Source organism: Doryrhamphus excisus, linkage group LG7 (assembly GCF_037039965.1).
Source record: "Doryrhamphus excisus strain RoL-2023G ecotype Guam linkage group LG7, RoL_Dexc_Guam_v1.1, whole genome shotgun sequence".
Lineage (NCBI taxonomy): Eukaryota > Metazoa > Chordata > Actinopteri > Syngnathiformes > Syngnathidae > Doryrhamphus > Doryrhamphus excisus.
The window spans coordinates 483,138-505,159 of NC_136363.1; the positions used below are offsets into that span (position 1 = coordinate 483,138).

General features: G+C 52.8%; 6 protein-coding genes across 16 annotated transcripts; 3 read left to right on the forward strand and 3 right to left on the reverse strand.

Moving 5' to 3' along the window:
- Positions 1-163: 163 nt before the first annotated feature.
- LOC131102026 (transmembrane protein 272-like) lies at positions 164-1,676 on the reverse strand. 3 transcript variants are annotated; one of them, XM_058047489.2, is made up of 5 exons: positions 1,563-1,676; positions 1,359-1,401; positions 1,235-1,285; positions 961-1,152; positions 164-868 (listed from the first exon to the last, which is right to left on the reverse strand). In XM_058047489.2, exons 2-5 carry the CDS (start codon positions 1,399-1,401, stop codon positions 612-614), a joined length of 543 nt encoding a protein of 180 aa, XP_057903472.2. In that variant the 5' UTR covers positions 1,563-1,676; the 3' UTR covers positions 164-611. The 3 variants fall into 3 exon arrangements, with proteins under 3 accessions (XP_057903472.2, XP_057903471.2, XP_078647954.1); XM_058047488.2 differs by having other exon boundaries at positions 1,235-1,401; positions 1,563-1,670; XM_078791828.1 differs by lacking the exon at positions 1,563-1,676 and having other exon boundaries at positions 1,235-1,462.
- Positions 1,677-1,798: 122 nt separating this feature from the next.
- LOC131102020 (1-phosphatidylinositol phosphodiesterase-like) lies at positions 1,799-4,751 on the reverse strand. Of its 5 annotated transcripts, XM_078791824.1 has the most exons (4): positions 4,661-4,751; positions 4,422-4,492; positions 2,576-3,146; positions 1,799-2,166 (listed from the first exon to the last, which is right to left on the reverse strand). In XM_078791824.1, exons 2-4 carry the CDS (start codon positions 4,466-4,468, stop codon positions 1,861-1,863), a joined length of 924 nt encoding a protein of 307 aa, XP_078647950.1. In that variant the 5' UTR covers positions 4,469-4,492; positions 4,661-4,751; the 3' UTR covers positions 1,799-1,860. The 5 variants fall into 5 exon arrangements, with proteins under 5 accessions (XP_078647950.1, XP_078647951.1, XP_078647952.1 ...); XM_078791825.1 differs by lacking the exons at positions 4,422-4,492; positions 4,661-4,751 and adding an exon at positions 3,588-3,743; XM_078791826.1 differs by lacking the exons at positions 4,422-4,492; positions 4,661-4,751 and adding an exon at positions 3,651-3,736.
- A 1,121-nt stretch (positions 4,752-5,872) lies between these two features.
- LOC131102017 (fibulin-7-like) lies at positions 5,873-16,234 on the reverse strand. Of its 3 annotated transcripts, XM_078791822.1 has the most exons (10): positions 14,594-16,233; positions 14,003-14,319; positions 13,440-13,538; positions 11,227-11,329; positions 7,653-7,857; positions 7,401-7,586; positions 7,119-7,337; positions 6,913-7,050; positions 6,705-6,840; positions 5,880-6,636 (listed from the first exon to the last, which is right to left on the reverse strand). In XM_078791822.1, the coding sequence occupies exons 4-10, from the start codon at positions 11,293-11,295 to the stop codon at positions 6,276-6,278; spliced, it is 1,314 nt and encodes a 437-aa protein (XP_078647948.1). In that variant the 5' UTR covers positions 11,296-11,329; positions 13,440-13,538; positions 14,003-14,319; positions 14,594-16,233; the 3' UTR covers positions 5,880-6,275. The 3 variants fall into 3 exon arrangements, with proteins under 3 accessions (XP_078647947.1, XP_078647946.1, XP_078647948.1); XM_078791820.1 differs by having other exon boundaries at positions 5,874-6,636; positions 7,119-7,586; positions 7,653-7,809; positions 14,594-16,234; XM_078791821.1 differs by lacking the exons at positions 11,227-11,329; positions 13,440-13,538; positions 14,003-14,319; positions 14,594-16,233 and adding an exon at positions 8,780-11,162 and having other exon boundaries at positions 5,873-6,636; positions 7,119-7,586; positions 7,653-7,809.
- Positions 11,840-12,926, forward strand: LOC131102027 (5-hydroxyisourate hydrolase-like). 3 transcript variants are annotated; one of them, XM_058047492.2, is made up of 4 exons: positions 11,840-11,956; positions 12,191-12,361; positions 12,450-12,585; positions 12,656-12,820. In XM_058047492.2, exons 2-4 carry the CDS (start codon positions 12,234-12,236, stop codon positions 12,743-12,745), a joined length of 354 nt encoding a protein of 117 aa, XP_057903475.2. In that variant the 5' UTR covers positions 11,840-11,956; positions 12,191-12,233; the 3' UTR covers positions 12,746-12,820. The 3 variants fall into 3 exon arrangements, 2 of the variants coding, with proteins under 2 accessions (XP_057903475.2, XP_057903474.2); XR_013627643.1 differs by lacking the exon at positions 11,840-11,956 and adding an exon at positions 12,849-12,926 and having other exon boundaries at positions 11,978-12,361; positions 12,656-12,800; XM_058047491.2 differs by lacking the exon at positions 11,840-11,956 and having other exon boundaries at positions 11,978-12,361.
- rpz2 (rapunzel 2) lies at positions 13,382-14,961 on the forward strand. Its single transcript, XM_058047484.2, has 2 exons — positions 13,382-13,541; positions 14,011-14,961. Exon 2 carries the CDS (start codon positions 14,060-14,062, stop codon positions 14,810-14,812), a length of 753 nt encoding a protein of 250 aa, XP_057903467.2. The 5' UTR covers positions 13,382-13,541; positions 14,011-14,059; the 3' UTR covers positions 14,813-14,961.
- krit1 (KRIT1 ankyrin repeat containing) lies at positions 15,090-21,057 on the forward strand. The gene is made up of 17 exons (XM_058047473.2): positions 15,090-15,428; positions 15,814-15,982; positions 16,064-16,220; positions 16,406-16,495; positions 16,574-16,703; positions 16,901-17,144; positions 17,238-17,353; positions 17,412-17,555; positions 17,629-17,785; positions 18,845-18,952; positions 19,063-19,219; positions 19,299-19,450; positions 19,879-20,045; positions 20,119-20,206; positions 20,272-20,478; positions 20,552-20,668; positions 20,740-21,057. The coding sequence occupies exons 2-17, from the start codon at positions 15,881-15,883 to the stop codon at positions 20,830-20,832; spliced, it is 2,229 nt and encodes a 742-aa protein (XP_057903456.2). The 5' UTR covers positions 15,090-15,428; positions 15,814-15,880; the 3' UTR covers positions 20,833-21,057.
- The last annotated feature ends 965 nt before the right edge of the window (positions 21,058-22,022 follow it).

Sequence of the window (22,022 nt, forward strand, 5' to 3'; positions counted from 1 at the left end):
TGGTAATGTAATTTTAATATTAATACATTTTTGTTATGAGAACATAATTATATTGCTCCAATTTGATGAAAAAACCTTTGGAAAAGGTATGTGTTGTTACAATTACAATGAAAAAGATACGTTTAAATATTCATATTAAGAGCATCATTTTGTTGATTTGAAACCGTAAATAGATTATTTTCTAGTTCATTGCTGATGAAAAGTTTAAGAGCAGTTGAAAAGTAGGTGCAAAATAAATATTAAAATAGATCCTGATGGCTTCCCACGATACCGGCATGACAAGGAGATCCCACCGAGACAGGGTGTGTAGATGTTGTAGGCGCATCCCTCTGGGTCCGGTAATGGGGGTCTTCTTAACAGGACGACACCCGACAGATGTCTTCTTTGAAGCTTCTTAAGATAGTTGTGCAAAAGGTAAATTCTTGCAATTTTTCATCTGGGCTTGATTATTATTTTTTGTGCATGGTATTTTTTCTAGAAATTGATCAATCAGCAAAATGTTGGCACCTCTGCATATTTTAAGGATTAGGACCAGCCATTAACAACATCCAGAACAAGCAAATAGTAGGACAAAGCAAAAGGTTCCACACGTCAGCGGCCCAGAGCTGGAATCAGACACCACGTGCTGCTTCAGCAAGAGGAGCAGTTCCGTAGGAGGTGCTGCGGCTGGGTGTCAGTCTGCGTCTTGCTGTTACTGTGGTGCAGCATGTGAACAAGAGGAGGCAACCGCCGCAGAACAAGGTGATGCTGATGCCGCCCCACAGCAGCGTGGTGACCACAAAGGCAAACTGGTAGGTCGTTTTGTGGCAGTACTCGGCCTCGCCGGGTGTGTAGTTGGGTGGATACACAGTGTAGATCCAGTGGGTGCCTGCAACGGACACAAGTTGAGGTGGCAGCCCATAGATGGGGCTTGAAGTGGAACCCTGGCGGCGTGAAGAGGGTGTGTATGTAAAGTCACACCTGCGATGAACCAGCAGAAAGTGAAGAAGTGCAGCAGCGTCATGCAAAGCCAGGTGGCCGCGCTCATCACGCCGCCCTCCCAGATGCACCTGCAGTAGGTGGCAGACAGCGCCAGGAGGCTGGCCACTCCCAGGACCATCAGGTAGACGGGGATTCTGGGTTGCGCCGGGCAGAGGTCAACATGAGTGGCTCCTGTGAACCCCAAAACAGGCACCAACGTCAACAAACCAATCAGGTGCCTGTCACGTTTACAAGTGCTGGTAAGGTCGCCTACCCAAACCAATGCCTGCAATCATCACCATCCACCAAATAATATTCACAACAACTGCAAAAGGGACATCACTGCAATCAACATGTGCAACTGGTAAAGACATACAGCATACATCAGGATGTCTGACCGATGGATGAAACCTGAACGTCACTTTGAGGCGCGTGGTCCATCTGCGCAGAAATGACATGTCACATTACGGGAAACAACAACATGCCACGTTCACTAGGCACAAAGAACATGCAATGTTTACCAGGCAAAAAGAACATGTGACATTACGAGAAACAAAAAGAACATGCCACGTTACGTGAAACCACAAAGTATGGTATTTAACCTTCTTGTTGGGAACGACGCTGCCGTCTTCATCAGTTGGCTTTGCTCAACTCTTGACGGTTTTGCATGCAGGATGTGATGACACCTTGTGCAAAGTCACTGCATTTCCACAACCGTCACGTGTTTCTAAGAAAAGAAATGATAGCATCTCAATGCAAGTGCGTGCTGCTCTTATTCAATATGAATATGAACATAAGAATGCTATGGGTCATTTACAAAGACCATAACATGATGGGATGCCAATGTATATAGCTTTATTGAATCCCAAAACGGATACAATACATGATTAGCATGAAATGCTACAGGATGAAGCCCCGTTCTTTCTTCACGTCGTTCCTCAGCTGGAAGTTGATGATGCTTTGAATGATGGGGGCAGCCGGGAAGTCCATGCAAATGATTCCAAAACGCTGGTTGAGGTTCTTCTTGGCCTTCAGGTAGTCGTGGAGTTGAGGGTTGATGCGTTGTGCCACCGCCCTGGGGAACGCCGAAATGCTGGCGCCGCTGCTGTAAGTGAGAAAAATCCGGGCCCTGTCGCCCCCAGATGCGGCCTCCAGGTGCTGGTAGATGCTCTGCCACTTGTCGTGCACGTGTTCAAGTGAGGGAACCTTTCAGAAACGGCAGGTACGTTACTGTACCTCTTCAACTGAAAGACTGAAATCATGAAATCAATCGAGCTTTGATGCTGGAATTTGGCTCCACGTAGCAAGAAGGTGGTCAAAGCTAACAGCTGCTCCCGAGTGTAAACAATGGAAGAAACAGCAAACTACAAACGTAACAAGATGAACATCCACAGCTGCACGCTTGCTTAAGGGGTCGCTATGGCACAAAACAACAATAAATTAAAAAAAAAAGCAAGATTAATCACTAAAAACGCAGCAGAAGACACAGGGCTGCATTAACTAGCTTGTGCTCGGGTGGCACCATCTTGAAACATCTGGTCTATATCCATATCTAACGCACAGCCGATGACCTCAAGCATGTGGTCTAGCGTTAGCATGGCTAGCGGTGAATTACCTTCCAGTCATCGGCTATATCCAGCGAGTCGTAGTGCATCCCCAAGTCAGGCCCGTAGAAGTCCTGCAGGATGAGGAGCTTCCCTCGAGCTTGGCCCATGGTGGGGACATGGCGGCCGTGCCACAGCAGGTCCCAGCTGATGTAGCGACGGATGTAGTCCACCACCGGCCAGTAGATGTTGTCGGTCTGGCTCAGCTCCTCCTTGACACGCATCAGCACGGTCTCGCTCGGGTACCTGCTCAGAAAGGTGGCCACGCCCTGCAGCACATCGCCCAAGTGGGCCCTCTGGTAGGACACCCCGTGGTGGATGGTGAGGACGCCGTCCACGTGGCGGACACGCACGTCCAGGAAGCGGACGCCTGCTTGGAGCTGCGAGGCCAGGCTCCACGACTGACACTCGGCGTAGACGCCGCCGTACAGCGCCATGGTGTTGTGGGTCCCCGGCATGGTGACCTCTGACAGAAGACGGTGGTCGGAGATGGTGGACATCCAGGACGGGTTGAAGTACTCTGGGGTGGGTGTGTCGTCATAGTCGGGTCTCTGGATGGCGCCCAGACTGAAACCACACACTCTAAGAGATTGTTTTTATTTGCAGACGTACGCTTCCAGCACCGATGTCCAAACTGTTTCCAGTTCTAACCCTAACCCTAATTAAATCACAGGTATCATGGCAAGCCACGCCCACGCCTTTTATGAGACAGCAGGTGGCCTCCACCATGCCATAAACAATCTTTGTTTTTGTCTTTGTGGGGTCTAATTGTTTCCCAAGTATAATAGTGCGTGTGTGAATGTCTAAACGAGAGGAATTAACTTATGTTTCTTTGTACAAAGGCGCTATAGAAGTTTTTTGTACTCATGACCGCTCAGCTTTGACCCATCCAAAATGGCGGCGACGTTGACGTACGGCTGGCTTTCATTGCGACGTCAATCTACATCTCTGGTCCCCACCTGACGCGTTTTCAAAACTTCATAAATGTTCTAGTTCTAAAAGCGCGTCATGATGTAGCCTTACCTGATCACATGAAAGGCAGAGCCATTCCAACGTCATAAATACAGGAATTATGTGTCAACTCACTAGCACTCCTTGTCCCGCCTCATCTCATTGGCACGAGGCGATCGGCAGGTGCCTTCACTGACACTCAGAGCTTTATTGTGCGTGTATGCATGGTTTAAATAAAGACAGGAAGTGGATACTCATCCCTTACTAACAAAAGTCCTACTGCTACTAAACTACTGGAAGTACATTTGTTTGCATTTAGATATGCTCGGAAATCGAAGGAAATACATCTACAGTAAAAAAGTAACTTTATCTTAACATTACGTGGTGTCTTTGAACGCAACCTCTCCTTGCGCGTGATTGTATGATTCTAATGTGCTAAATGTGCTAATAAAGAGACTGAGGCCAACTGATTTTCAGACGTGTGTTATCTTTTCAGCTTGAGTTAATTTTCCAGTTTATTTGTATGTACTAACTGTCCTGTCATTTATCTTTCTGTACACCAAAGACAGCACAGTGGCATATTTAGCATATTTCATACAAATAGTGATTAAACTTGCTTTGAAGTGCTAATGTCACGCTGACAGGCAAACATTGAAGTATTTGGAAGAACCGCATGCAGTAGAATTTTTATGTCAAACTCAGAATAAATCTAATTAGAAGGAAAACGGTCAAGTTGATTATTCCCAGGCTTTCATAGGCCATATAAAATAATGTGGGGGGTCTGTTACCCCCAAACGCGAGTTAGCAAACGAGAGAGGCATTATGACGCTAACATACAAAAATAGGGTCTGTCTACGTGGAGTCGTCTTATATTTGCTCAAAATGGCATTAGGACTTCTTACTCACCCCAGAAGAAGTGCCAAGACTTTGGTGATGTCAACAATGGGCCGCATGTTCCCACTTGGGTCCCGTTGGCACTAGGATGGAAGGGTTGAGTGAAAAAAGAATATGTGCGGCTAAACATGCACGTGTGATGCAGGTCTAATTATTACAACACGGCCGGCTTGATGCTAACACCACGAGCGTGTGACACCTCCACCAATGCCAAGCCAATGATGTCGCTGCTTTCATCTCCCGAGGCTAACCTGACAAGGAAATAAGGGAAGATCCGGTCAGGCTGATGGAGTGTCCTCTGCAGTCGTCTCAGACGGGCTGGGGGTCATTCAGGGGTCATTCGTGCCAAAAAGGAGCACCTTCCTCTGGTCCTGATGACAGACACATATCATTCCCGGCTTTCATTCCTGCAGCCAGCCAACATGGACGCCCCGGCACAATGAGGGGAAGATCACATCAAAACAGAGCAGAGACCCGGGTGGCTCCCTGGTAATAGTCACCTTCCCGAAGCCGGTCGTGGTGTTGTTGGATCAGATGGTGATGCTGGTGGTCTTCCAAAGCGGCAGCAGAAGGTGCTCAGCCTCTTATCAGCCCGGCCGCCCAAGTGGACAGAGCCATGGCGTGTCCTGGTGGGAAATCTCATAGCTGAGCAGCTGAGCTCTGCAGGGTGGGCCAAAACTCCAAGCCCCGTCCACACTGATTTCACTTTTTACCAGGTTGGAAACAGCGTGTCCACACGGAGTAAATAGTTGATCCAGACGGGAAGGATGATTGGATGGAAAGGATGTATGGAACACAAGGAACACAAGGTACATGTGGTGCACATGGAAGCACGTCACACACTGGAGTATAGAAGAAAGGACACATGCGCATAAATCCGTCATCCTCTGCTTCCCGAGGCTCGTCTAGACTTAAGACAGTGGAATTCCCAATATTCCCAATGTTGGCTAGTTGTCAAAGCTCGCTGCTGCTCGTCTGACGTCATAGAGTCAAAGAGGCAGCATCGATACTATCCAGATTTAGAAGACGTTTTTCAAAAATATCATTCCGGGGCACCCGGAACGGCGTTCCTGAAAAGTCTTCCGTATGGATAGCCCATTTTAGGTTGTGGGCCATCGATATGATTGATGTCATCTACAAGATTACGTTCCTTGATGGCAACATCAGCAATAGGATTCCCAATCATATCAGTATTAGTTCAATCGCTATTCCATGAAATGGAATTTCCCGTGATGGCTCCATAGAATTTGAAGATCCAACAAGTCCACATTCCAGTGTCTTGGCTAAAATACGACTGATGCTCTATCGTGGCAATTCCTGTGGATCACAGTGTCTGCAATTATTTTGGATTGTGGACATTTTGTACAAGCTGTAGGAACCCTGTCCGGAATTTTCCCCCAAGTGCTCTGACCAGTTTTTGTGGAGTTTTACGCCCAAATGCTGAAAAGAATCCATTTTGGGGGTGATCGGGATCGGAGGGAATGAAAAACAAACCAGGAATGTTAAATGATCCAGTATGTATTATTTGATCAATTGTACACATCCGAGCCTTGTGATGGGATTTGTTGACGTGGAACATGTTTAGTGCTTGGAATCCTTTCAAGGTACAAGGAGAATTCCGGAGAAGCCTTTTTGTGCGTGCGTCTGCCTTTTCATATCTCCAAACATGACATAACTGGCGTGTCCTTGTCCTGCCTAATCATATTTGCTCAGCTGGAGCTACAGGCGGAATACCCAGAGGCGGCGCCGCACAAAGAAGGAACGTTTTAGTGGAACACGACGAGAAGGCGGCAGCGGTCCGAAGAGGAACAAAGGCGTGGCCGCTGGAGCAAAAGGAAGAGACGGATACTAAAACTTGGAATGTCTTTAGAAGTGGTAGGGCGCCACGAAGAGCGTGACCTTTGTGAGGTAGCGGCCCAAGAGGGCGTGGCGCTCCAGCTCGCTCATCTCCACCTCGGCCTCCAGCGTGGCGGGGCCGAGGACGGGCGTGACGAGGAGGAGCGTCGCCGTCTGGCGGCCTGAGCGCTGCACGCTGAAATGGCTGCGACCCCGGCCGCCCGCCAGCCCGAAGCGCAGCGTGTCGCCCAGCACACGAGCCGCCGACACGCGGAAGAGCACGCGCGGCGTCGACATGTTGGACACCACAGACAGGAAGTGGAAGGAGATGGAGTTGGGCGCCTGCGTGCACGCCCTGTCACCCAGCACGCACGGGTTCCGCTCGCAGCGCCTGCACACACACACACAAACATGGCGTCAGAGAATGTTGGCGGTGGCTGTTGAGGCGGTGGCTCTTACGTTGGCGACGTCTTGATGTAGGTGGCGTTGTCACCGTGGGGACACGCCACCGTCACGCAGCGGAAACCTCCGTAGGTGTTGACGCACGTCTCCTCACCGCTGCAGTTGTGCTTCCCGTTGTCGCACTCGTCCACATCTGCACATGCACACACGCCACGGTCACATGGTCACATGACACGCCCGACATGCCTGACCTTTGCCTTCGGACCTGTGCAGCTGCGTCCGTCGGCGGCGAGCTCGTAGCCGGCAGGACAGAAGCAGCGGAAGCTTCCGGGCGTGTTGACGCACTGGTGCACGCAGAGGCGGCCTGGCTGGGCCAGCGGGAACAGCTGGCACTCGTCAATGTCTGCAACGGAAACAGGAAGTAGAGCACACGCTTCCGCTCGCAGGACGCCGTGCTGGAAACGCCATCACCTGAGCAGATGCTGTTGTCGCGGCCCGAGATGGTGAAGCCCACGTCGCACGTGCAGCGCGTGGAGCCCAGGAGGCGGGTGCAGTGGGAGGGGCGCACAGAGGAAGATGGCGAGGAGGCGGAGAGCGTGGCCAGGAGGGGCATGGAGGTCGGCAGCGAGGTGGGCGGGGCATCAGCTGCAGGAGAGGACGATGGCGAGGAGCTTCTGGTGTCGTCGGAACCTGAAACATAAAAATAAGACGCCATTGTTTCCATGCGAACCAGAACCGGATTAGCACCAGCACCTCCATCTTCCTCGGGGCGGCACGTGGGCGCCTGGCCGCTCCACCTCAGAGACTCCAGACAAACCCGCGTGCGTGGTCCAATCAACTCGTAGCCAGGCTTGCACAGGAAGTGGACCTCGTGTCCGACAGCAAAGACGCGGCCCAGGCGGCGGCCGTGGGCGGGTGGGTCCGCTTTGGGGCAGGAAGCTGCGGAGAGGCGGAGCGGTTTGTCATGCGGTGTCACGCGAAGGCGCCAACATGGCGTCCCCTCACCGTTAGCGGCCTTCATGGCGGCCAGCGTGCTGTTTTGCAGCGCGCTCATCTTCTTACGCAGCGAACGCAGGTTCTGCTGGAAGGCCGCCTCGTGGGCCGCCAGCATCTTCTCAACCTGACGCACCGAGGTCAGCAGGTCGCGGATGGGGGGGCAAGCCTGTGGGCGGGACCAGAGGATGGATCTTCTACCCGGCAACGTGCGCTCCTACAGTCGAAATAAATAGTCCATAGTCTACGTCGAATCTGGTTGTAGTCTAGGTCTAGTGTGCTTCTAGTCCATGTAGAGTCTGGATGTAGTCCAGCTTGGTGGTAGTCTAGGCCTAATGTGGTTGTAGTCCAGTTCCATTCTGGATGTAGTCTAGGTCCAATCTGGTTGTAGTCTAGTTCCAGTCTGGATGTAGTCCAGTTCCGTTCTGGATGTAGTCTAGGTCTAATCTGGTTGTAGTCCAGTTCCATTCTGGATGTAGTCTAGGTCTAATCTGGTTGTAGTCTAGTTCCAGTCTGGATGTAGTCTAGGTCTAATCTGGTTGTAGTCCAGTTCCATTCTGGATGTAGTCTAGGTCTAATCTGGTTGTAGTCTAGTTCCAGTCTGGATGTAGTCTAGGTCTAATCTGGTTGTAGTCTAGTTCCAGTCTGGTTGGGCTAATCTGATTGCCGTCTCGGTGTAGTGTGGTTCTGGTGTAGGTCTAGGCGTACGGTGGTTGCGGTTCTTTAGTGGTGGTGGTCTGGGCGGAGCCTACTTGCAGGTGTGAAGTGTAAAGAGAGCTGAGGTGAGGTTTTTTTTCAACTTTGACGCCAGGGTGACGACTGGCCGCGAGCCCGGCGTCGTGACCTCACACATTGTTGGCGCCGCAAACATGGCCTCCAAAAATGTGGACCTCAGACTTGCGGCGCCACCAGAAGATAACTCTGCCAGGAAGTTTAGCTGAGGCGTTTCACATTAAAAGCACCACTTTTAGCTTTTAAATGTGCAGCTGGAGACCACCTCCACTTTTTGACCTAAGGAAACATCTCGTCACCCCCCCCACCCGACGTCAAGCGGCCCGGCCCGCTACGCACCGTCTTTCTGAAGAAGAGTCAAAGCTTCAGACCAGAACTCAGTAAAGCCCGTTCAGTTCTCGACTCACCTGAGCCGAGGCAGAGGATGCCTGATGAAGACCCAGCGTCACCATAACGACCCAAACCAGCGCCATGTCGTGTCCCGCTGAGGCGTCCGCTCAACTGACTCGCTTCTCAGCACTCGCTTCACCCCCCCCCCACCCCACCCCCCAGGGTTGTCACATATTTGGGGGAAGGGGAGGAGCTTCCACATCTGGAATGTTCTATACGCCATCCCAGAATAGTCCAAATTATAAGATGTGATAGCGGTAATCATCATGTGCACACTTGGATAGCTTTTAGTTGGCCAACAATGAAAACGGCTTTCCATCTGAGAGTTTGACCTTTTCAAAATTCTTAACCTTTTTAAACTTTTTCTCTCGCCATTTTGTTTTGGTCTGACGATGACGTCACGCCCTCGCGTGTGGCCACGCGCACCGTGACGCCGCCACACGAATCCCATAAAGGCGTCAGGTTGGCTGTGACGTCACAAGGACGCGCGGCGTCCGTGCGGCTCTGACACAGTCCGGCCGGGTTCGGTTCTTGCGGCTCCGCCTGCACGCGCACAGGCGGACGCGCACGGGGCCATGGAGCAGACAGCGATCGTGCAGTGGGACCTTCTCCTTCCGGTGGTCAACAAGCATTTCGGCCAGATGTCGGCGGCCCAGTGGGCCCTGCTGGCCGCCGGCATCCGGAACCCGGCCACGGACGCCATCTTGGCGGACATGTGCACGGAGATGGTTCAGACGGTGGCGGCTGAGATGCTCCGGATGCTCGCGCCCGTGATGGCGCGCATGGAGGGCCGCGCGTCCCCGAACGAGATGAGCGCGGCGGTCAAAAGGTGCGCGCCGAAGCTGCGCGACAGCATCGCCACCACCTTTACGGCCGCCGCGCGCGTGCCCAAGCTGCAGTGCGACGGCACTGAACACTTTACGGCTCTCGTGGAGGAGGAGGCCAAGCAGCGCGTGCACGCGGTTCTCAACGCCGACGGCCAGCAGGGGGCGCTGGTCTACGTGGCCGCCACCATGTCCAGCACCAACACGCTCTATGAGATGGTCTATCACGCCCATAAGTGCATGTGCGTGTTGAGCAAGATGACGCAGCGCTTCTATAAGATGAGCGCGTCCGCCCCCGTCCACGTGGACGCCGCCACCACGGCCGTGGCCGACATCTTGCAGAAGTGGGCCCACGAAGGCCGCGAGGAGGAGGCCAAGCGTCGTGCGGAGGACATGTGTATCGTCGCACGCGATATCGTCCGCACCATGGTCCAGGACGGCGATGACGAGCACGCGCTGGCCAGGACCCGCGTGGACATGAGCGCCATCTTGGCTAAGGTCAAGGTCTTCTTTGCGGCCCGCCCCAAGCCTGCCGACGGCGCCGACGAGCACGTGGCCAGGAGCACGCTGTGTTCCTTCGCACGCTCGCAGTTCAAGAAGACCTTGGCGGGCTTGAGGCGCACGTTCAAAAACAAGCGGTGTCCCTTTGTGGTCCACCTGCACGCACGGCCCGGCTGCCACGCCTCCTCCACGCCCACGCCCACGTCCACCACGCGCTCGTCACGCGCCGCCTCCGAGGAGGAGCTGGACAGCGAGTTTGACACTCTGGCCTCCAACTTCAACGAGTGGCAGCAGGACTCGTGCAGCGAGGAGAGCGTTCGCCGCCTGGCCGATGCCGTGTACGCGCACCTCATGGCCACCTGCGCCGTCGGCGGCCTGCCCCGCCCACAGGAAGTCCTGTACGCCATCACGGAGGACACGGTCAGGAAGCTGGTGCAGCACATGCACCTGTGGCTGAAGGTGCTGCGCGTGGACGCCAAGAGCCGGGTGGAGGTGTCGGGAGCGCTCCACGACATCGACCGCTACGTCTCCTCGTTGGCCAGAGGAGGAGCGGGAGGCGGCGAGGAGGAGGCGTCCGCCAGCACCAGCCACCGGGCCCACGTCAGGAACCTGGTGAGCGCCGTGGTCATGACGCTGCTCATGCGCGTGTCGTGCAGGTGCAGGACGGCCACCGCCACCAAGATCGGCGCCATCGTGCCGCTCATCAAGCGTCTGTCGGAGGGCGCGTCGGCCGAGATCAAGCCCGCCCTCGCCGCTTCCCTGCAGGACATGGACACCTACGACGCCGTCATCCAGGCCGTGGTCAAAGACCTCCTCAAGGAATTTGACTCGCCTCAACAGCCGGACTTTGACCACGCCCTCTTCAAGCTGCTCAACGCGCACATGCAGCTGCTGACCGAGGACGCCCACAAGGAGCGCGGCATCGGCGGCTTCTTCTCGGCGTTGGCCCACCTCCTCGCCAGGCCCTTCCGCCGCGGCTGACGGAGGCGTCCTCACACCGGAGCTTTTATTTTGAAATGGCTACGACTGTGCAGTTCTTTGTTCTAGAAGATCTCCGATGGCGGACCAGGCTGGGGCACCATGGCAACATGAGTCATGTGAGGTCCAAGTGCAAAGCATGCTGGGAGGCGGCCCGTCACCTGATGATGATGATGCAGATGAGCGAAGGAAGCGTGGCGAGGGCTGGCAGCTGGCGAAGACAACCGCATCCTCAATAATCAGCGTAGTTCCTTTGTCAAGTTTCTGGAATAAATGTTGCAAAATGTCAGCATGCTGGCCTCACAGCACAAAGATCCAGGGTTCGAGTTCCCCTTGTGCTTGCGTGCCACTTTAACTTTACACAGTTATGGACATTAATGGAATAAAATGTATACTGATATCAATACAATATGCTGCTCAATCCTCGCTAGGGCTGTGGGCGATGCTGGAGCCTATCCCAGGCGAGAGGCCGGGTGCTACATAATATTACCAATATTGATATTTTTCACGCTATTAATTTCCCATCTATTGATGGAACTGTAAATCGTTGCGATCCAGGATGGAGCCCACGTCTGGTCCCGGGAGGGCTGGGATAGACTCCAGCTCAGCCGTGACCCTGACGAGGACGAGCGTGTTGCTAACCAGCGTGCCTGTTTCCATGACAACCATATTTGAACGGGCTGGCCAACAATTTCCTGTCCTAAGAAGTAGCCAATGAAATGTCAGCACTTTATGGAAAGCCAGTTTGCTCGCCGATTAGGTCTTATCGCGGCCCGGCGGCCATGTTGTTGACTTTTTTTGTAATGATTCATTCCAGCCAGGAAGACCTTTGACAGCCCGGATTTGTTTGTAGCGCACGCTGGCTTGCGAGCGGCGAGGAGACACTTGAAGGTAGGATCGGGACTCGTCCAGTGGTTACGTTTTAGCGCCAATCAAAAGGAAGATTATTATCTGAGAGGTGCGCCGCGTGAAGCGCATGTGCCATTTAAAAGTCACTGAATGGATCGATTCCCATGAGTGACTCTTGTCTCCGGGACTGAGATAAAACAGCAGGCGGGGTCAAAGGTTAACACGATTTTAGCTGTGTCGCTTGTGTTCCTCTGTCCCGCCGTGACTCACGTCAAGACCAGGGAGGACGCTCCATGTTGTCTTCCTCACTGAGGTCACCATGACGGAGTCCGGTCCGCTCACCACGCACGTGCTCAACACCGGCGACGGCGTCCCCGCAGCGCGGATGTCCCTCAGCTTGCATCGCCTGGACTCCGAGATGAAGATCTGGACCATGCTAAGTGTCTCGTATGACCCGCTAGCCTCCCCTTGCTCTCCTCTGACCCGCCGTGTCCGTGACGTGTCTGTGACGTGTTTGCGCTTGGTTGTGTGTCAGGATGACCAACGAGGACGGACGCTGCTCGGGACTCATCAGCCGGGAGGCCTTTGTCCCGGGAATGTACAAGTTACGCTACGAGACGGGCTCGTACTGGGACAGCCTGGGTCAGAACTCCTTCTATCCCTACGCTGAGGTGAGCCCCAACCCGACCTCGCCGCCGTCATCCGATCCGGGGTCAAAGTGTCATGCGTCCACCTGTGCAGGTGGTGTTCACCATCAGCGACTCAAAGCAGAAGATCCACCTCCCTTTGCTGATGAGCCGCTTCTCCTACAGCACCTACAGAGGAAGCTGAGCCCCCCCACAGTAAAGTCGCTTCTCCTACAGCACCTACAGAGGAAGCTGAGCCCCCCCACAGTAAAGTCGCTTCTCCTACAGCACCTACAGAGGAAGCTGAGCCCCCCCCCCGCGGTGGAGCGGTGATGCCTTCAGGTTACATTTGCTTACTGAGTTTCCATGCTAAAGCTTTAATGGTGAAATAAAGAGCATCTACAGTGTTTATCTTTCTGCGGTGGTGCTCACTCACTCTGCTGTCAATAAATGACTTGAACGCTACGGAAGTGCTAGCATGGAAGGAAAAAAAAGCGATTAGATCACAACTAAAGCTACCTTTACTTGGGCTAGTCGAATGCTGCAATGCTAGGTCGATCGATTGAGAACCGAAGAACTGCTGATTATTTTGTGTTATCATCGCTGTTATCATCTGTCCTAAGAAACGTATCTTTAGTTGGAGCAGGCGTTCAAAAGGATCAAGAAAGCGAAGAAACAATATATATAACGTTTTCCATGACTAGTTCGCTTTTTGATAGACGGGTTTATACAATAGATTTGACTTGTAGTTGTGTGAAGATGTTCGTTAGTTGAGAATTGGAAAAAAAACAAAACAAAACCTGTGAGGTCACCCAAACTGGTTTGGTAGTTTGTGTGCACGCCCATCCACCAGCCAATCAGAAAGGAACATGCGTGAGTCACTTCCTGTTGTCACATACCTTATTTGGCGTGAAGGGGCGGTCACCTTGTAGACCGGAAAAGGAAAATGGTGGCCAGGCGGCTTCAGTAGGCAGAGACGGATACCAAAGCCTTTATCTCTGGTGAGTAACAATGACAACGTGTGAGTTTTGTGTTCTCAGCGATTCCAAAGTAAATTCATGTCAGGATTGTTTATATGACGTTGGAGAATCAGGAACCGGGGTACAAAAGGGGGACTACACTAAACCAACCGTCATGTGTTCAGTTCAACTTGGCTTCTGCGGCTGTTAGACACTTCTGTTAGACAGGACGTTAGATAGGATGTTACCATGGTGACGTGAATTATGGGCCTGTTTATTGGTCGAACTTTCAGATGTCCAAAAACCAGGTTTTCACAGGCGGGATAGAAACAGTAAATGAATTCCTAAATAAGTTGAATCATTAGAATTAGAAATATGATATATATATATAAAAATATGCATATACTGTATATGAGTATTTGGATGACTGAAAGAAATGAGCGTAGCGTGTAGTGAACTGATATTTCTGATGACATATATGATCAGCGTTGCAACTTCCGTACCTTTCCAGTCTTCAGCATCACTTCCTGTGTCGTGGCGGCCAGAGAAGAAGCGCAGCCATGGTAGACGCCACGCAGCTCAAGAAAAACACAGCCACCATTTTGGGCTACGTGGAGAAGGTGTCCTCGTTCGCCTCCTCCATCGACCCCATCTTCGGCATCGTCTCCTCCCTGGTGGGCGTGGCTCGCAAGGGCCTCATGGACGAGGAGGGCCACACGTTGGACAAGGACTTCCAAGCCATCCACACCAAACTGGAGAGCATCTCAGAGAAGAACCAACAGTGCCTGAGGCAGATCCGAATCGACGAGGTGAACGAGACCTACGGCAAGTACGAGGAGTACATCAAGCACCAGTATGTGGCCTTCAACAACATGGTGGCCCAGATGAAGAAGGACCCGGGGAACACTCAGAACTACATGGACAACTTTGAGAAGATCTATGAGCGAGACAAAATGGACACCGGCCTGGATGTGTACTACCGTGGCGTGATGGGCGCCAGCGCGCTGTTCGGCAGACCCCTGCTCAAGGTCTACCTGGACAACTGCGACAGCGACCTGGAGATCATGGAGCACCGCTGCTCGCACATCGCTCACCTTTTCCACATGGGCCTCATCGCCTTGATGGCCTACACGGCCGTCACCGGGGACGACGAGCAGGAGGTGCGGGACAAGTGGGCCACCAGGGTGCGCGACATCCAGGAGAAGATGCAGGAGGTGCTGAGTCAGTGCAAGGCCAAAAGTCCAGATCCAGAAGAAGCTGCTGAACGTGGCCCAGAAGAGAAACCGGAGGACCGCAGGCCTGTGGACCAGTAGAACCAGAGACAGGTCCTCTCATGGGACCAATAAAAGATGTATTGTGTACCCTGAACCAAAACATGATCTTTGTGTTACTGACCTTGCATGTTTACGTGTTGAAGAAATAAACTAGAGACTGACTGGGCTCCTGTTGGCCAAAAGTTGGGAATGTACACAATTTCAGAGATCCAAGGACCGCTGGTGATTCCTAGATTTATTGTGTCTTTTTACCCCACCAGATAGCTAATCAGAAATAAGTCAAACAATCACAAGCCAACAGTCGCCATACCAATCAAAGATCCTCTACGTACAGCGGAGGCCAAAAACCTCAGTCAAAGATTGTTTATGTAACAAGACGGTCCGATGCCGTCCACAGGCTGAATCTGGCCCGCCAGTTGGGCTAGCCCTGGGTAAGAGCCTCGCACCACAGGAGTAGTCCGTTGTCCCACACGCTCTACTGCATTTGAACGCAACGCGGGGGACACATCTCAGGCCTGCGGCGACTTCCTCTCAACAGCCGCCCCGGAGGTCCGCCTGGACCCGGTCAGGACGGCCACCTCTAACCCCGAGGAGGACTCCGACGTCGGGGGAAAGCGTGTTAAGGTCGTGTGGCCAAAATGCAGGTCGCTTTTCGGTGAGTTTGCCAAGTTGAAGGAGCGGGTGACGCCATTAGCATCCGAAGCTAAGACCGCCGAGTAGTTAGAAATAATTGAACGGAAGGACATAAACGAGACTAAATCATTGCTGGCCGTGCCAAGTAGAGAATGTGGAACAATGTTTGTGTAACTTTATAACTGTAAGAACAACGCAGGGTTTCGGTTTCCGGGGCGTGGCCATCAGATCAGTTCAACAAGTAGCTCGCTGCTCATGACGTCAACTGAGCTAACATCAAGCTAATTTGCTACATAATAGCCACTGACTGCCAGAAGTACTTACGTAGTAGCATGTTGTTATTGTTGCTGAAGAGGAGAAGTGTTCCTAATGTTTTGGAAACGCTTTCTTCCGGCGTCCCACCCCAGGCATGCCCCTCCCTAGCATCTGGCCCCCGGGTGGGAGCTGTTGTATGGCCTGAAGAAAGCCGTCGCCATGGGCAACGAGGACAGCCTGGAGGACGTGTTTGTGGCTGTCCTTCGGCCCAAGAGTCAGGTGAGCCTGAGCTCCAAGGAGTACCGAGCCAAAGCCTACGAGGTACGCATGCAGCCTGAGATGATCCATCCATCAGAATCCAGCAAGGAGATGCCAAATGCTTGCCTGTTTTTCCATGTGAAGATCCTTCTGAGTGAAGCGCCCCTGGAAGGGAAGGAGAAGAAAAGGAAGAAAGTCCTCCTGGCAACCAAGGTCCAAGCAAGGGGGGACAAATCCAAGTCCGTTTTAGATTACGTTGCCGAAACCGTCAAGCCCTTATCCAACAACCAAAGCTTCATGGGTAAGTTTACCACGTATGTTTAGCCACGTACGCCACGTACGCCACGTACGCCACGTACGCCACGTACGCCACGTACGCCACGTACGCCACGTACGCCACGTACGCCACGTACGCCACGTACGCGTGGAAAAGATGAATATCATAGCATGGAGCAGATGAAAGGCAAGGCTCTGCCGGTCCTTCAGGTAAACGGGTAGTTGACGTGAAGTTCTCCCTGGGGGGGGACAACCAAGTCCCGGAGGCGTCGCTGTTTGTGGTGCCAGTCAGTGTTAAAGGTGAGTAGCTCGGTCGGGGTTGGATTATTGCTACTTGATTATCTTTCTTTATTCTATGACTTCATTACGCTCGGACAGACGGCAGCAAGCCCGCCCACAACGCCGGCGGTCCCAGCTTCTACTGCCTGCAGGACATCATGAGGGTGTGCAGCGAGACCAGCGTCCACTTCTGCTCCGTCACCTCCAGGATGCTCCTGGCTTTGGACAAGTAGGCACACGGGGGAATGCCTTCTAATGTTTGACTCTGAAATCTCCGCTAATAATCACATGGGGCTCTTATTGTGAAATCCTGCATCCTGGGATTGTGTGGTGGACTGTAGACGTGGAATGCCTGCAGCAAAAAAAAAAAATCAGTCTGGGATCCAGCGTGGCCCCCCAGCGCCCTCATGTGGTCTCCTTCCGCAGGTGGTTAGCCGAGCAGCACGCCGTGCCGCACGCCATCCCGGCCCTCTTCCGGCCCGCACCCGTGGAGCGGGTCAAGACCAACGTCAGCAACCCGGCGTACGGCGGCGAGGGCAAACGCAGCGAGGAGGGCCTGCACATGGGCTACACGGCGCTGGAGATCAAGAGCAAGATGATGTCCCTGGAGAAGGCGGACATGTGCGTCCTGAATCCCCTCTATGGATCCGATCTGCAGTACACCAACCGGGTGAGGCTGGCGTCGCCCGCTGTGCTCTCAGATGCCACCTGAATGCTAAACGTGCTAAACGTGCTAAACGTGCTAAACGTGCTGTGCATGCAGGTGGACAAAGTCATCATCAACCCCTACTTTGGGCTGGGAGCGCCCGACTACTCCAAGATCCAGATCCCCACCAGGGACAAGTGGCAACATGGCGCCAACTGCACAGCAGAAGACAAGTGAGAAGTTGTTAGCTCCAACAGGAGAGTCTCTTCACTCATCCCCGCGTCTCCACAGGGAGCGTCAGTGGGTGGACGACTTCCCGCTCCACCGTAGCGCCTGCGAGGGAGACACCGAGCTCCTCTCCAAGCTTCTGGACGGCGGCTTCTCGGTCAAGCAGCTGGACAGCGACCACTGGGCGCCCATCCACTACGCCTGCTGGTGAGACCCTGCCAGGCCTTCCGAGACGGCACCGCATTTGTCACCTTGTCACCTGTGCCATCGTTCCCTTCAGGCACGGCAAAGTGGAGGCCACCAAGCTGTTGCTGGAGAAAGGCAAATGTAACCCCAACCTGCTGAACGGACAGCTCAGCTCCCCCCTGCACTTCGCCGCCAGAGGGGGGCACGCCGACATCGTGCAGATCCTGCTGCAGCACCCGGAGATGGACCGGGTAGGGAAGATCTCAAACGTCATGTGGCTGGTCGCTTGGTTGCCTGAGCATGCCGCTCAGGACCGCCATCTATCTGTGGTGTTGGTGGGCGGGGTAGATGATGGGTTCTTTTCTTTTAATTGGCCATGACGCTAAACTCTAACCGGAGCAGATTTTCAAACTACATGCCACATGTCGCTTCATGCTACATGCCATATGCTACATGCCGCTACGCTACATGCCATATGCTACATGCCGCCAGCTACATGCTACTTGCCACATGCCGCTACCTACATGCCACGTGCCATATGCTACATGCCGCTTCATGCCGCTAGCTACATGCTACCACATGCTACATGCCGCTACATGCTATGTACATGCCACTAGCCACATGCTACATGCCATATGCTACATACCGCTACATGCTACCACATGCCACTACCTGCCACCACATGCTATGTACATGCCACTAGCCACATGCTACATGCTATGTACATGCCACTAGCCACATGCTACATGCCATATGCTACATACCGCTACATGCTACCACATGCCACTACCTGCCACCACATGCTATGTACATGCCACTAGCCACATGCTACATGCCATATGCTACATACCGCTACATGCTACCACATGCCACTACCTGCCACCACATGCTATGTACATGCCACTAGCCACATGCTACATGCTATGTACATGCCACTAGCCACATGCTACATGCCATATGCTACATACCGCTACATGCTACCACATGCCACTACCTGCCACCACATGCTATGTACATGCCACTAGCCACATGCTACATGCTATGTACATGCCACTAGCCACATGCTACATGCCATATGCTACATACCGCTACATGCTACCACATGCCACTACCTGCCACCACATGCTATGTACATGCCACTAGCCACATGCTACATGCCATATGCTACATACCTCTACATGCTACCACATGCCACTACCTGCCACCACATGCTATGTACATGCCACTAGCCACATGCTACATGCCATATGCCATCTATTATGGTCGTCGTTCTATTGATCGACCATAATTCTAATCCCACGTATGATCAGCACATAGAAGACCAGCAGAAGCGTTCGCCGCTGCAAGTGTGCGAGGAGAACAAGCAGAACGAGTGGGAGGAGACGATGAAGCTTCTTCAGCAAGCCAGCAGCAAACCCGTGAGTCCACCTCACTGAGTTTTTACCCCGACGGGGACTCCGGTGGCGTTTAGCTGGCGTTCCCTCAAGGGCGGCATGTCCCACTGGAGCGTGTTTGTTGTGTATTGCAGTACGAGAAGGTGCGCATCTACCGCATGGACGGCTCCTATCGCTCCGTGGAGCTGAAGCGCGGCAACAACACCACGGTGCAGCAGATCATGGAGGGGCTGCGTCTTTCCCAGGACACCCAGCAGTACTTCACCATCTGGATCTGCTCCGAGAACCTCCGTGAGCCCCGTTTGTGTTTTTGGGACCCGGGCATCCCCGAACGGCAAAGGTGATAACAACCATGCACAACCATGCACAGACCTGCAGCTGAAGCCCTACCACAAGCCCCTGCAGCACTTGCGCATCTGGACTGAGATCGTGGCGGATCTGACGGTGCTGGACCCTCAGAGGGAGACGGCTCAGCTCTTCCTTCGGCGGGACGTTCGCTTGCCTCTCGAGGTTGAGAAAAAGGTCATTTGCACTTAAGATCATCCCTTTAGGAATGCGGGCTGCACGGTGGATGAGTGGTTAGCATGTAGGCCACACAGTCAGGAGTTGGAAGGACCCCCCCCATTTCCAAAAACATGTTAGCTTCATTGGCCACAGGTATGAATGTGGGTGGGAATGGTTGTTCCCTGGGAATGTTGCCCCGTGATTGGCTGGCCACCAGCCCAGGGTGGACCCCGCCTCTTGCCCTAAGCCAGCTGGGATAGGCTCCAGCACCCCCCACCATAGTGAGGATAAGCGGCATGGAAAAGGTGGATGGATTTAGGAATGCCCATTTTAGGACACCTGGGTGCTTCCCGTTTTGGGAAGGCCCTTTCTGGTCCCCGGTGCACACAACACCATCAAAGCAGAAGGTTAATCCTCCATTTCTCCTTTTGGCTTTTGGGCGCCAGGTGGAGGATCCCCTGGCCATCCTCATCCTCTTCGACGAGGCTCGCCACAGCCTCCTGAAGGGCTTCTTCCCGGCGCCGGACAGCAAGCTGATCACGCTGGCCAGCTTCCTCCTGCAGATCATCTACGGCAACTACGAGAGCAAGAAGCACAAGCAGGGCTTCCTCAAGTACCGAGACTCCATCTGTGGAATCCTTCCCGTGGGTCCAGACGCGTTTCACTAACCTTCCGTCTGTCAACAGCGAAGAAAACCTGAGGTCCATCGTTCCCATATTGAAGGTGAAAAGCAAAGCCTACCACTGGACCAACAGGATCCTCCACGAGTACAAAGTAAGCGTTCGTCACAGATAGTCCCGTCGTCAGTGAAGCGTTCACGTGGTGCCTTCACTGTCCAGGCGCTGAGCACCAGCGAGGGCGTGAGCAAGGAGATGCACCACCTGCAGCGGCTCTTCCTGCAGAACTGCTGGGACATCCCCACCTACGGGGCGGCCTTTTTCACGGGGCAGGTGTACACCAAGGCCAGCGCCAGCAACCACAAGGTCATCCGCGTCTACGTGGGCGTCAACACCAAGGGCCTGCACCTCATGAACATGGAGACCAAGGTGTCTCGCCAACGCCCAAACGCCGTTTCTTTCTCGTTTTGGACGCTCACTTAGTTTGTCCGTGGCCCCGCAGGCGCTTCTCATCAGCTTGGAGTACGGCACCTTCATGTGGCAGCTGGGGCACGCAGACCAGTACTTCCAAGTACACAGTGGCGAGAACAAGATGAACTTCATCGTGCACACAAAACAGGTAAGCTGGTGCGTGTGGCGGAACGCCGGCTTGGACCTACCTGCTGTCTGACGCTACGTCATTCCTCGCAGGCGGGCCTCATCGTCAAGCTCCTGATGAAGCTGAGCGGACAGATGACCCCCAGCGACAGAGGCGCTGCTGCTGACAAATACGCTTACGGCTGATGGCGGCTGACGATGGCTGACGACGGCTGACGACGGCTGATGACGGCTGACGACGCTCTCGTACAGGAGCGTTCATGGACACAGCTGCCAAAGGAAAAAAAGACTGCAAAAATGTTCCAACTTCTTTTCTTTCACAACCGCAGTGTGTGTGTGCCTTGACTAATGTTATGTAAATATGTTTATTTAATCATTTCCTTTCATAAATGGAATGCTGTTGCTGAGAAACGTGCTTGAATTGCTGAGCTTCTGCATCTAAGTCTATCTTATGTCCGGTATGGACAGTAGAAGCCGTTGAGTGTAGTTTTCTAAATGGTCGCTAGGTGTCAGTAATTGTTCTGTGAGGGCCACACTTGAACAGTCGGCTTGTATTGCAGGTTTAAAACATCGAACAATAGGTTTAAAAGATCAAATAATAGGTTTAAAAGACCGAATAGTATGTTTAAAAGATCGAACAGTAGGTCCAATCATAATAAAAACGTCAACTCTGAACCCCTACGTCACTTTCTGTCCGCCATGGATTCTGCTCCCCGACAACGTTAACTGTCTTGAATGGCTTCTTTAGTCGGATTATATCTAATAGGAATATAAAGTGACTTCACTAGTCTTGTTTTATGTTAACAAATGTTTAAAAAACACGTTTTCCATGCCATTTATTAAGAAGGAAGCCTACTTACCGGTGGAGCCTGGAACCAATTAACCGTGATGAACGAGTAGTGTGTATCACCAAAACAGCTGGCTGGAACCATTAAGCTAATACAAAGTATGTCAACTGTATCATCTATTCAGACTAGAAAGATTGCTATAGCCATTCAATAACGTCAGTGGAATATCTGCCATGTTTCTCCGTCGGTGAGTTAGCTTATTAGGATTTCATTATGATTGAATAGAATGGGGCTAGCAAATGAAGTCACATACATACAAAAAGTTAGCTTCTAAGCCTCCACTATTTTGTTTTTATTTATTTTCTAAAACCCAATATTTAGTCACAGTGCCTCACATCTTGTCTTCCGAGAATGGTTCTCATGTATTAAACGTGTTCGATCTTTTTATTCTTTTAAAAGCTTTTTCATTCGGTACGCGAGACCAAGTGACGTCATATAGCTCCACATGGGTTCAGACGGAATGCAACCAATCACAGGAGGCGTTGTTGAAGAGACGCGGGATAACAGCCAATCACCAGCCCATGTTGG